The sequence below is a fragment of the Chiroxiphia lanceolata genome, chromosome 2 (genome assembly GCF_009829145.1).
Source record: "Chiroxiphia lanceolata isolate bChiLan1 chromosome 2, bChiLan1.pri, whole genome shotgun sequence".
In the NCBI taxonomy this organism is placed as follows: domain Eukaryota; kingdom Metazoa; phylum Chordata; class Aves; order Passeriformes; family Pipridae; genus Chiroxiphia; species Chiroxiphia lanceolata.
In genome coordinates, this window is record NC_045638.1 from 113,992,244 (window position 1) to 114,006,630 (window position 14,387).

The 14,387-nt window shown below is 36.8% G+C and overlaps 1 protein-coding gene across 1 annotated transcript in view; it reads right to left on the reverse strand.

The window, feature by feature from the left end:
• Positions 1–14,387, reverse strand: part of ZNF654 (zinc finger protein 654) — a 31,953-nt gene that overhangs the window by 10,345 nt on the left and 7,221 nt on the right. The window contains 5 exon segments of the mRNA XM_032679786.1: positions 3,457–3,596; positions 4,348–4,550; positions 7,346–7,481; positions 9,107–9,188; positions 12,337–12,482. Coding sequence (XP_032535677.1) covers positions 3,457–3,596; positions 4,348–4,550; positions 7,346–7,481; positions 9,107–9,188; positions 12,337–12,482 — 707 coding nt within the window.

A 14,387-nucleotide genomic window follows, 5' to 3' on the forward strand; every position in this document is an offset into this window, starting at 1 on the left:
CACCAACTTCACCTTTCAATTTAGGACAGCTCTACAGTTCTGCTTGACATTTTAAGAGCTAGACAAGAAAGCTTGATTGTTTTCTTTCATTCAGAACCCAAGAAAACTAAGGTTGAAAGAAAGATTAAGCTTACATCATGAAACTGTGAAAAGGGAGACCTATAAGCAGCTCTATGCACAAAAAATTAGTCTTGCAGGTTTTCTAACAATATAAGCTGTCCAGGCTGGAAATCTGATTTCTATATCTTTGCTGATTTCACACAGAAGTTTAAAATGAGTGTCTTTGTGGACCAACCATTCATAACAACTCAGTAAAAGTCTCAATCTGAAGTACAGAGGTAAGAACTGAATATTTCTGCTGTTATATGTTACCACAACTGAATAATCCAGTTTACCTCTGCTTTGCCTCATACCATTTCAGAGCAACCCATTCAACATTAATCCCAGAAAATTTGAGAAAACTCAAATTATCCTTGTGAGAGATTAGTGGTTGAAGTGGTCTGTGGTGCTCAGACAAGTGTGATGGCTGGCACAAGGAAAGAGCTGAAAAGGGAATGGAGAAAACTGAAAGTATGAGGAACAGCTCCCTGGGGAAGAACAAGGTGTTAACCACCATTTGACCATTTCTTGTAGACATGGTGGCTTCTTCTCAAGCACATTCTGACTTTGACAATCATCAAGGACTAAAGTCTTCTTAAGGAGCTGATTGGACTCTTTCAAACCACTTCTGTGCTTTAGATACCAACTTTCACGCTGAAGTCAGCAACACCTGAGGTATTTCAGTGCCACTGACCAGAACACAGATGATGAATCTGAGACAACATAGGCAGGGGTAGTTTTCTCTTTGCACAATCATTATGGCAAGGTAGTATAGTACTTAAAGACCTTTACTTCTTGGATGGTATAACTTAGTTCACACTGAGGCCTTTCCTACATTTTTATAGCCTTGTGTTAGGGCCATTTAAATTGTTACTGTGAGATCACAGAACTCAGTACCTCTTTACCAAAGGCAACCATGCATTCCAGTCTCTTAACTACCTACAAAATACCACAATCACTGCACATCTCCATCAGCAACACAAGATGATGGTTAAACCCACCCTGCCTGAGCTAGATCCCAAACCTTTGATAAGCAGAAGGTCTGTCTTTCCTTGGGTATAGAGAGCACACTTTACCAAAAGACTGATCAAAAATGTGGTAAAAATTCCTTGACTTACTTTGAATTTACTGCATAGGAATCACTTGAAAACAGCCAAAACAGCATTTAAAAAAAATTGCCTGGCAGAGAAGGAAGGCAATCCTGCTGTGCCTGTTTATGACTGTTCCATCAAAACACTGTCTTGCTGAAGAGACATCACCTTACTACTACATCACTGTGGACTGACCTCTCACCAATACCTCGTATGAAAGTATGTCTAGTAAGACCAAACACAGCTTGCTTTGTGATTAATTTGTAAGTGGGCTTTGATTTCACACAAACAATTCAGTTCATCTAATCTAGAATTTATTCTTAACATCAATGAAAGTAAGAGCTGTGCAACAGAGCTGCTTAAAGTTCATCTTCCTCTGAGATGGCAGTTGATGGTTTCACCTTGAAGACTTCATATAGGTAGCAAATATCTGCTAGTTACAACTTTCTAATTTATTTTGCTGTCTTAACTTTGCTACTTAACTTTTGCCCTCAATTCCAGACAAGGTGAGATGATTTATGCTGTGCTGAAGACATTAAAATCTCCTCTAGGGAAAAATACGCTCTCGAAGCTAAATTAACCTGGCTCCTACTTCTTCAAAAATTTGAATTACAGTGTAAACACATGATGATGTAGTACATGCAGCCTTCATATGATCTATTAAGCATTATACAGAATTCTCTTGTTGGGAACACAATTGTTAAGGCTCAGCATCTGTAAAGAATGAAACAGCTGTTTGAGCTGCACAGATGTAACTGCTCTGAACTCTTCCAAAGATTCCCAAGTTCTCTATTGTGAACAGCCGATTAAAAGACTGAGATCGTTTCCTTCTAAAACAGGTATCCAAAAGTACTTGAGTCTCTTCTGGAATTTCATCTTTGACAGAACATAAGGAGATACTTCTTGTTTGGAACAGCAATTTCAAAAATGGACGATGCAAAATCAGATTGGCAAGAGCAAGGCTAACATTATATAGCATAAGATATAAGAAGGTGGTTTAATTACAGTATTAAAAATGCATTTTTTAAAAACACTGAATCCCTGAAACAGAAAGCACTAACCATGTAATTATACATGTAGGTTATATCTGTCAATTCCCTAAAAAATAAGAAGTCAGGAGAGGCAGCATTTGGGCAGGAATAAGCAAATAGGGATTCTATTCTAAAGTGGCCATGGGGCTCACACAAACTTTGTACCTTTTCAGTTGAACTTCTGTCCAGTGAGAACAGCCATGACCACCTTTTTCTGGACAGACTGAATGAAAAACACCACCAGCTACTGCCAACACACTGTACTATAAATGTATGTCAACCATAATCCCAAAGGTTTTGATTGAACAATTACTCATCCAGTAGTTAAGGAATAAATTTAGTAACAAACCAAACATTATCATGTCTGACCTTCGTTACTTCAAGACAAAAAACCCTTTTCAATTCCCTGAAATCTGGGAACACAGAAATCCTAGAGATTCTAAACTCCATGTGAAAATTAGTTATGCAGATGAATAATTTGATCTCAATTGATGGAAGAAGAAGATCAAATCCTTGCTAAGCTGTTTTGCTTTAACTACATCATCAAACAAACAAATAAAGCATACTTTATATCAAGGAATGCAGATGTTCCTTCAGGTACACAAATTACAAAGGCTAAACAGAAGAATTATCTTCCTTCCTTTCAGTCCTCAGAATGACAAAATTGTTAACAACTCTAGAAAACACTTTTAACCCCTAAAAACATCCAAGTATCAAGATGATTCAATGCGTATGAAGACATTCTTACTTAAATGTTTATAAAGGACCATCATTTATGTAATGGCTCTGCTTATGATGTAGAAGTTTCCATAATCAATAGCACATTTCAGAATGACATATTCTCTTTATAGACACATTTAGACACATACTATAGCTACAGAGCAAAAGATCTTCATTGTTAAGAGTCTACAGACTGCATATTGTTACACATTGCTAGTCATAAATGCTTATAATAATTTTTTAGGTATTTATAGCCTCAGGTTTGTAAAGGCTCACTCTTCTCTTAATTTGAAGCAGTTAGTAAATGTTATGTACTATGTACTACCACTGCACACGACCCTGTGTAAAAAGGCAAACAGGCACAACAGATGCACTAGGAATGTTTAAAAATTGTGTTAGAACGTTTTTAACTGGTATTTTAAACTTGAGCTACATCTTAAAAGTTAGGTGAGTTTCATTTTGGCAACAAGCATTTATTTCCTGCTAAGCTGCTTCACCAGAAATAAAGTATTTACCATATACAATACATGTCCCCATTTTGGAGCTGTGGGACTAGGAAGGATTCACAAAGCTGTAAGGCTAAGGTAGTCTTCCCTTCTTTTTCAGTGTTGCAGATGATCTCAATTCCACTCTTGCAATCAGTCCTCAACAAGTGCTATACAATTAAAATAAAATCAATTTAGATCAGTTGGCTGACATGAAATAAAAACCTACCAGATCTTGCTATACTAAAGTTACTGAAAACTTCAGGAATTGCTATTAACATAGGACAGCTTTGGAACAGCTTTTGTGTAGGTCTGTAAATTAAGATTTTGGAGGTATCTAGAGCTCCTTCATATTTCTTACAGTAGTGACCATCAGAATAATTGTCTGAAAAATTAAAATACTACACAAAAGCACTTCTTTGCATGATGGGAGCTTGTTCTTAAAACAAGGTTAAGAAAAGCACTGTTATCTAGTAAGTGCTACTACCGGAAAAAGCAGGGCCACATTCAGCTCAAGTGTCATTTTACACAAAAGGACATCATTAAAAAATTTCAAGCCTACCAAAACTATATAATGTACAGAACACTGGACTGGCATCAATTAGGCTCAAAGTGCTTTTACTAAAATAATAGTCTATAGTAAAATAGTCAATACACTGAAGTCACAAAATATTAATGATTTAAGTTATTTAGGGAATATATCCACAAGCACACTTGAACCAAAAAAATTGCATTTAGGTCAACAAGATCTGCAGGCACTTAACATTTACCACCTCCAAGCTTAAGCCAGCACTAAGTTAAGCCTGATTTTATGACATTTGGTTCTACAAAAGCAGAGTTCCACACGCTCCTCTTGACAACTTGTACCCAGCAAGTATAAAGTCCCACTTCATGAAAACAATGTATACTGACAAACAATACCTCCTGGAATAGCTGATCTTCTAATGGTGACATATAAAGACAGGTGAAAAGAGCTTGATGGAAATACAGATCTTTACTGATATCTGGATGATTTATGCAAGATTTGATAAGAGCCATTGCCTCAGGGATGCGTTCACAGGCAATAAGGTATCTGGCACGCAGTTCAAAGAACAGTGGATTTTCAGAGCTTAAATATTTGTTAACTGTACAGAAAAGAAAGATTTAAAGGCAATTAGAATATGAAGTCCAACCAACAATTATTTTATGTTGTTTTTAATAGTGCAATGTCAACAAATAATATTAAAAAAATTAAGGCTCTGCTAAAGAATCGATCAAATATTAAGTTAAATACCATAAATCTGTCCTTCTGCCTGGAAACAAATTGTTATTTTTCTTACACCAGTAATCTACTTCAGTATTTTGTTTCTAACAGATTAACACAAGGTGCTGTAAAGGATTAGTAAGATTTACACTATATAGAAGATGCAAACATTTTTAAAAAAATTCCCTCCTTTCTCAGCACTGGAATCTGGGTGACTGTCAAAAGTATAGGACTGATATCACTTCCAAACTATAATCACAAATATTTAAAACAACTCAGGATACTCATTACCCATTAAAATGTAAGACCTCAAAGTGATGAGAAAAAGGTTAACTACAATCCACATGCTGTTGCCTTAAGCAGCTTTGAATGCCTTGATTTTTCTTGCCAAAGTGGAAAATATACTTTTTCCTTCCTCTAAAAGTGCTACTGGGCACAATTTATATCTAAATACCTTTTAATCCTAGCCCCTGATTTCTCGAATTCTGTTTTTCAGACCTAAAAGATAATCTTAAAGCTAACATATAAGTGAAATGATCTCAATTGAGATACTAAAAATATTTAACATTTAAGTAACTGGAAATTCAGAAAACCCTAGAAGACATACTTTAGATCTCTATTAGAAATAGGATTTCTCTAGCATCTTTATTTTTATGGAAGCTAACGGTGTAACACGCTAAAAAAGGAATATTATTCAAGGTGTTAGGTTTCAGATTATATTTGTTAACAGGAAAAAAAAAAATCTAATTCCCACTATCCATGTGCACTTCTGGGTACAAACTCAGTAAACAAGAGGACTCAAAGGAAAGCCAGTGTCTAACTGAGGTCATTCACTGCAAGAAAAAGTGATTATACAGAAAAGTCCCTAGAGCCAAGTAAAGATGTCAACAACCCCCTTAGAAAGTAATTAAGTGGGTGCACCTCTCTAATGATCTTTTCTAGATCCTCACATTAGACCACCTTATTTCTCTCTAATCTATCACAAGTTTATTGCTCCAGTGTTTCAACTCTACAATTTTTCTTTAAAACCCAATAACTGCCTTTCTTTCCAGCCATCTCAAAATAGAATGTACATCTCAAAGTATGCTATAACTCACGTAAAGACAGAACAGAGAGGTTAGTCTCGGCCTAAGCTGCTCCAGACAGTTAATGAATCCAGACAGGATTATGTAGTTCACACAAACTGACTTTTGCAAGTAATGGTTGGTGATTCAGCAATAGGCAGCTTTCCCCATTAGAAATAACGATCCCTGAGGAACTCATGGCCAAATATACAAAATTACACCAATTAATGCTAGCCTGTAAAGTAGCACAGAATGTCTGCTTTCTGTAAGACTTGACAAGAATCAGGTTTTAGAGGAAGTGAGATGAGAAAGAACGAGCTGTCCAAAATGTCATTCTCTAACATAAAACATTTGTCCTCGCAGATGAGATGTCAAGGGTGTGTGGGATATCAGAAGATAAAAAGCAGAGAAATATCTCAGCGAGGGGAAGGAGATGCAGCCTGAAACAAAAGGAAACAAGTGATCATCTGGTGACAGCAGGCAGTCTTATTCCTACTCTGCCAGGTTAAAACTAAGTAAACATCCTCCAACTGTTACCAGAGAGGGTTCATGATGGTCAAGAGAATCATTACAGCAAAGGATAAGCTAATTCTTTGCTGGAGAGACAGAGATTGAGACCTAACCTCACATCATAATCAGCAAAACCGTGCAATGCAGAACAAAACAAGGTTAATCCTTGTTTCCATTTTGTTTCTGTACATATTTGACTAGAACTAAACCAGATATATTATAAAAATAATGGGCAAATATGTTGCTCGAGCACTTGCTTCACAACAGAGACAAAACAACAAAGACTACCCCTTCAATCACGTTAATTTGCTATCAAATACTTTTTCTGGTTAAGGAGGCAGGCTCAACTTAATCCTCTTCCTCTCTCTACAGAACGAGCACACTGTCATAAACACAGGACTGAGTTTGTATCATGCACTACACCATAGCAACTAGAGAAAACTAGCATCTCCCATCACCATCAAACAGAAAACACTTTTAAGAGATCCTCTGTGAGCACTGCTGGTAAATGTTAAGATATTAGTAAAGACTTCACTGTAGATTGGATATTTTCCTCTTATGAAGTTTCATTAACATTCCAGTGATTTTGTTTCCATCTTTCTCCTACTCTCAGCTCTAGGAATTACACACACAACAGAGAGCAGCTGTCACATGTAATCATGGGCATTGCTGTAAAGAACCGAAAAAAGCCACAAGCCCAGTATTTACAATTTAAAAGAAAATTAAATGACTCTGATGGGTATTTATGAGACATAAATACACATCAGATCTTCTCCAGTAGCCTAAGTGAAGTCAGGTCAGTCTCCAATGCTCTGTCAGGGTTGCACACCTAGATTTGGTAAATCCATGCCAAGAATTTTATGAACCACCTGTGTCTGAACATCTGATCTCTACACTACAAATAAGACTTAAACCAGTAGCAAAGAAATTTAGCTTTCTTTCAAATAAAAGAGGGACCAGCATGTTTTACTACAGAAAAATAAACTGTGTGCAATGCCAGCTGACAATACCTGACTAATAGTTTAAAAAAGCATAATTTAAAAAAAGCATAATTTAACACATCTTTCAGCGCTCTAGAAAATTACTGTGGTAAATGAAGTACCTAATTCCTGTGACACAGGTTTTGCTTTCAGAATTGCTTGTAATACTGGATCCTCCCATGGTCCACCATCTCGAATGATTCGAGTCACTAGTTCCAGGTTCATATTTCTGTATTTGTTTAGCAGGTTCTGACATTCCTACATGCAAAAAGAAAAGCAATTAGGGAGAAGAAAAAGATGTTGTCTAAAAAGAGTTAGGCTATCCAAAAGATACAAAACAAGAAACCCACACATGTTTGAGTATTTCCTCAGTCAGCAATTGGAGCTACAAAGTCTTTCACTGACAGATTTAGACGTGTCAGTGCTGGATTTGTGATCCAGTGATGGTGTCTGAATTCCAGGAGGGAAAAATTAATTAAGCCACATGAGTCACCAGCCCTCAAGCAACCATTTTTCTCCAGATCTCCATGTATAAGAAACTATGTTTGCCTATAATATTAGGAAATGCTTTAGCCACCCGTGATTTTCACATGTCAAGTTCCCTCTCATCCCCACACCTTGTTATTTGCTGGTAAAGTGTCAATATTAACATTAATGGACAGAAAATTTTAATCATGAGAAAGTTACCTAACTTTGAAACAAAAATGCAGCTGAAGAATGGTTCCATGCACACAGAATTACCTTCTTCACATATGCTTTCCTGCTGCAAGTTCTTTTATTTTCAAACCAATTTTTTCTTTTAGATTCAAAAGAGTATGTTTGATGGTAAGCAGTGGTTAAGTAACTGAAACAATGCTTTTCACTACCAGTTTGATGACACAACTGAGGCAGGAATTCTTTATTTAGAAAACTGTGCAAAGATATATTTTAATACATTCACTGTTTAAAAGTAAAAAGGCAATTGAGAACTGTAATACAAAAGTACACATCACATTTTTGCTAAAGTCTTCTTATTCAGAGACTGCTTTTGACAAGCACTATTGTAGGACTGTCCCACTACCCTTTCGTGAGAGGACTAAGCCACTGCTTGCCCACATTCTTCCACTAATTGTAATCAAGCAAGTAGTGGCTGCTGGTTTGATAATTAAAGGTAAGCAGCGCTGATACATTAATTTGCAGAAGCAGTAACAGACAGGTATTACCATAAAAATAACTGAGGAATAGCTGTTTTTCAAACTGCAGCTCCATGACCAGCATTAACAGAAGACGCAACCTTGTTTTCATCCTTTCTTTCCTTACAAAGTTTCCTCTCATGGTGGTACAAGTGGCCTGGTCCCATGCAGTGAACTCAACCCTCAAAATCAGGTAACATAAATAACAAACCAAACCCCACACTTATCTGGCAAAAAAAAGGCATATTTTTAACCCAAGATCACTTATCTTATGCAGTTATATAGAGTCAAACAAAACTTTGTCCCAATCTATGCAAGAATAGAACAGCTGCATATGTAGTTTGTGCTGACCTGAGGATTTCACTGAGGCAGAGCTTCGACTTCAAATTTACTGTTTAAAACCACAGTGGGGAAACAGGAGGTTTCGTGTCATGACACTGGATGACATTAAGCCCTAAACAGACACAATAAGCAAGGCTTCCTTCTTCTATGTAGGAAATGCACAAAATACGACTAACAAGATTGGTACTACAAAGAGAAGTACATTTTGCTTACTCCGAGTAGATTCATAGAGCAAAACTGATGATAAATGAAAGAATAAATGGTTTTCCCTTCAATGGTGTATTTCCTCCAGGTTATATACCCACAAAAACTGTCTTTACATCACCTAAAATAACATTACAAGGTTTATATGAAAGCAGGCAACACTACCTGGATTGAACCTAAAATATCTTTCAAAGGATCTTCATAGAACTCATCCTTTCCAAAGAAGAGCAGCAATTCAAAAAAACTCCTAAAAAACAGAAGTAGTGACAAGTCAAGCTAAAAATATTCATTCAAAAAAATGAAACTACTACAAGTCTATTAATTTTCACAGCACTTAAAATCACAATTCTAGACCCCGTGCCCATGCTGGAGTCATTCAAATACAATACAGCTCTATATAAGCTAACAAGAGCAAACTGGCAATAATATAGATTATATTGAAAAGTCAACTTAAAATCCCTCCTGCTGCACTTTTTTCACAAGTTCATGGCATTAAGATTCACAGCACCTGCCTGATCTTCTCCCTCAAGAGGTCTTGTATCCTCCATACAACAGTGAACCTTCTCAAGAGCCAAAGAATTTGTCAGATGTGCAGCAATTTTGAGGAAGAAAGCAAGATTTAAAGACAAATCAGGTGCATGTGCAGCAACAAGTGTTACCTCAGAAGTGGTAGACACAGGAGCAAGCAGAGCTGATCCTTTCAATCTATATTTAAACTGACTTGTGGCCTCCATATTTTCCATCATCTTAAAATACCAGTCTAGCATTTTATTTCTTTTAAATATAGTGATATAGACAAACAATCCTGTTAACAGGTTTTTAAGTCAAGATCTTGCCAGTGCAATTTCTTTCCTGACCTATTAGTCTTTCATTTCAACTGTTCTTGAAACAAAAGGCAGGTATTCATGAACAGCTGGACAAGTAATCCTTTGCAGAACAATTAAATTCACTGCAGTTATCCCCTAATTTCAAGTCAAACTTCGAAATATTTGAAGGTAACACCCAAAGAACAAAACAAAATGTTATGGTTTTAATAAAGCAAATTCAAAAAAGTTCATTTTTCCTCTGAATAACATTTTCAGAAATACTGTGCATTAAAATATTCGCACAGACAAAATTAAATTTTCTATAGTAATAATGGCAAAGGATCATAAAATTTGGTTTCCTTTAGATTATGTTGCAGTAATTTTTTTCCTAACCAGGGATAAGCTATGCCAAAAACAGACCTAGAAAAATGAAGTTACAAATTCATTATGTTCAGTGACAGAATTTTTCCCCAGGTTAGGTCCTCAAATCTCAACTCATATATGGAATGAAAAAACAACCACTATCTAAATAAGTCCTTTGATCTGAAAAAAACATTATCTCATTTCATGTTAAACAAAATTTTGCAGCACATTTGACTCTCAGGAAAGGTCAGACACGAGTCATGTCAGGATCTGGAAAGCAGCCAAACCAGAACTTAAATAATAAGACAAAACTAGTTATAGCAAGTGATGTGTGCTTGTGTTTAAATCTGCTTTGACTGATTTAATAAGAACAGGACTTTGAGAAAAAAATCTGTAAATCAATAGTGAGCAAGTGTAAACTGTAATTTACTTCCCTATCACTGCACCTGCTTATCACACTCTTTTCAGAATAATAAAGGAAGCCATCAAAATACTTCTATTTCCTCATTACCAGTTTCCATTCAGTTAAAATTCAGGCAATTCCAAGTTGGTCCAAGTTACCTTAAAACCTGCAGCATTGCACATCCACATTTATATCTATATCTAGATTTACCACATCACTACTTCGGTATTACTGGCACCAGAAGATTGCCCAAGACCACTGGCACCAGTAGGGAAAACCCTGGGATTAATGACAATACAGATGCTCCTCCATTTGATATGAATAGCAAGGCTATTAAATATAGGAAATAAAACAGTTGTTATTGTTAAGAGTTTATTGTCTGGTTACCAAGGAAATCTTACTCAAGTATGAAAATACAGTCAGGCAGATTTTTTGCTCTCCAAGAACTAAGACTTAATATACACACAATTTTCAAAAGATATTCCAGCAAGGTTTCCCAGGTAACTGCAGCTACTGAGCCCTAGGATCCCTTTATATCACATCACATGCAAAAAAATGCCAGTCAGGCAGAGTAAGGAGAAAAAATGATCTGACATTCTGGAATGGAATTTACTCAGTGAGTAAATCCAGCTCAAAAACCAAGACAAACCAGGGTGGCAGGAACTCAGCTAACAATTCACTTCTCAATTATCAGGGAGTGTCCAACCCACACACAACAAATACCTGAATTTCCACCTCTTTACCTCCCAAGCTTTCATATTTAGAAGTAGAGAAGCATGGTCTGAACTTTGAGGTTTTTTCCCCTAGAAACTGGGGGATAAAAAACCAGCACCAGAAGTCACCATGTTTTGATGTAACTGCTCAGTGATCCTCAGATACCTGAGCATTCCAGGTTTGAAAACTGTGGTCTTGTGATTCCTTAAGTATGTCAAATAGTTTCACACACAAAACAGTAAATATTACACAACCAGTCCTCCTGACCAAGGAAACTAAGAGAGGAAGACCAGGGGAGCTTCACTCACTTGTGATGACCAGATAGGGGAACAAGACATTTCCACAGAAAATTCTGAGCTGAGAGACTGAGCTGGATTTGAAAGCACTGCTCAGCAAGGAAGCAGTTTAACCAGCTGGACAAATAAACCTGATTTACTCAAACCCAACTTGCAATAAATTCAGTGCCTAGGCTTCTGTCTCCATCTGCTGAGAGAAGATCAAGTACATCTCAGCTTAAGTATATCTAATTCACTTGAACATTTACTTTTCTTGCTTCTATTCAGGTCTTGAACCCTGAAAAGCAGGGGTTTAGAACAAGAGATAAATGGGACTTTGACTTATTACTTGTCATTACCATGACACTTTCAGTCTTTGTATGGGAAAAATCACCAATGCATCAAGAAAATTGGAACTAGAGCAAGATTTATGGCATAACATTCTCCAGGTCTTTAAGCTGAATGTGACTGTGGGCCAGTTAACTGTAAAACAAGTAATTCCCATAAGCATTTTGATGACTCAAACATAAAAATCCATTTAAAAATCATTGACTTATTTCTTAAAGAAAATTATCTTAAGAAATACTTGGCTTATTACATCACTGGAGGTAGAAGAGTAAAAACTTGAGATAAATTACTACAAAACATTGTAACAGCCAATCTGAATATTCAACAAGGACACAAAATGACAACTAAATTCCAGGTTTTGTAGCTGAATGCAACTGAGGATACATGTCCTGGTAAAAGCAGTCTCTTGAAAGCTCTGAGGACATGAGACCCTGTTACCGTTGTGACCTGTATTGTAAAGGAAACAATAACAAATGATGTACTTACAAAGCCAGGCTACTCAACACATATTGGACGTGCTCACATTCTGCTGGGAAGGACACACAGGCAGAGGTGAAACAACACAGAGCTGTTTGGAGCACCTGGAGCTGAGGCAAAGGAACCTGCCACCTCCCAGCATAGTCCTCAACAACCTAAGGACCAAAACATGGAAATAAATATTACAAGTGGAAGACATTCTCCTTAGTCAGTAGTACTTAATACTGTACCTCCTTTATCTCCCCTCCTTCTCACTCAGAAAACGTTCAAGTTTTTTGCTTACAAATTCTACTACTGTTATTAAACAAAAAAAAAAAAAAAAAAGAAACCAAACAGACACTTTATGACCTACATCAGAAAAGGGACACCACAAGGGACCTAAAACTATTCTTTTCAGGCAGGAAATACTTCCTTCTCATGCTGCACCACAGTAGATATGACACTCTGCATTTAAACACAAGGTTTTGTTTTGTGAGGGGATACAAATTAGAGAGTTTATAACAACATCCAGACATTCTAGTCTAAAAACTTTCCAAGAGGGGAAAGAGTAGCCTGCACTATTCTAGCCTTTAGTTCAGCACAAACACAGCAGTCACCCTTCCTTATTTGATCAAGTGAGTAAGTTTGGCTTTTTTTATCCATATGGTGGAACTAAGGCTAGTTATGCCCTCATCTACAGTTACAGAACTGCATCACTATTTATAGAGATACATGAAGGGGAAAATAGATTTTTTAATGAGAAAAGTCCTTGGTTATCTAATCAATCTTGTTTTTATTAGTAAAAACAAATTTCTGGTACTGGCTCAATAACCCAGCACCACCTGATATTTCTACACAGGTAACCCTACCCTGAAGGCCTCTGAAAGGCCCAGTCCATGTCTAAAACACACAGTTCCAAGTTCAGCAGGAAGTACAGCAATAAAATAAATGTCTGTAAAGGCACCCACCAGTTCTGTGAAGGATTAGTCACTAACTTTAAGGCTGTGCAACATGAACAGCCAGTGTCCCTTTGCTGACACAGGACTGGTAACATTTTCTCCGCGTCAGCAGCAGCTGAGATGGATTCATCTTTGTAGGTAGATTCTGACTTTTCCACCATTATTTCCATTTCTTTTAAGAATTTCTGTTTGGAAATCTGTTAGCTTAATGCAGCAAAAATCTAGGTCAACTGAAGGAGAATTAGCAGACTTGTAGATAAATAGTCTTCCTCTTCAGAAGACCAGCCATTTTACCAGATAATACTGTCTCACACATCTATTAAGAGTTCTCTGAAATAGTTTTAACAAAGCTCTTTGTATAGAAAACCACAAAAGCCTTGGAAGAAACAAAGTAGATAGAAAGAATAAACATCCTTTAGTGGTGCAAAGGGTCAAACAAAGGTAGAAATAAAAGTTCCCACCGTGGTGCTTCACAGTGCTGTGACCTGAGAGGCACAGCAAAGATACATTTATAAATGATTTCAAGCAATAAAACATGTCGTAACAATATTAGTTTATTTTCTTGGTAGCCTAAAGTGTTAACTGTAAAGAGGATTTATGACAGTGAGTGACTGAACTCAGCACAGACAACAGTGGTACTTAGGGAACAAAACCAATAAAATGGCCTTCAAACTGACAACTACCACCCAAAAGCAAGGCTGTCTTATTATGGTAGATGTTTTAACGAAAAATCACCTCAGTCTTCATCACAATGGCCAAGAAAGCAAATTAAATCTTAGAAGAGTGATATAAAACAAAGCATAAAAAGAAAAATCACATGCTGGTTTGCTACCTACCCATTCCTGCCTCAAGAAAGATAGAGAAGGCCTTAAAAAAAACTTTGAAGGAAAGCAAGAAATGCTAAGTAGCCAAAATAAATGTCACATATGGATCAATGCAGCCAACTAGGACACTTTGGATTGTGAAGAAAAGACAGGTGCAGGGGGGGACACCAAAAAGGTCAGTAAGCAGGATCAAAACAAAGAACAGGAGGTGGTTCTTCACACAGTGTGTAATTAAGCTGTGGAGCTCCTTCCTAAAGTGATGCTACATGAATTTAAAGAGGCTGCAGGAGCTGCAAAA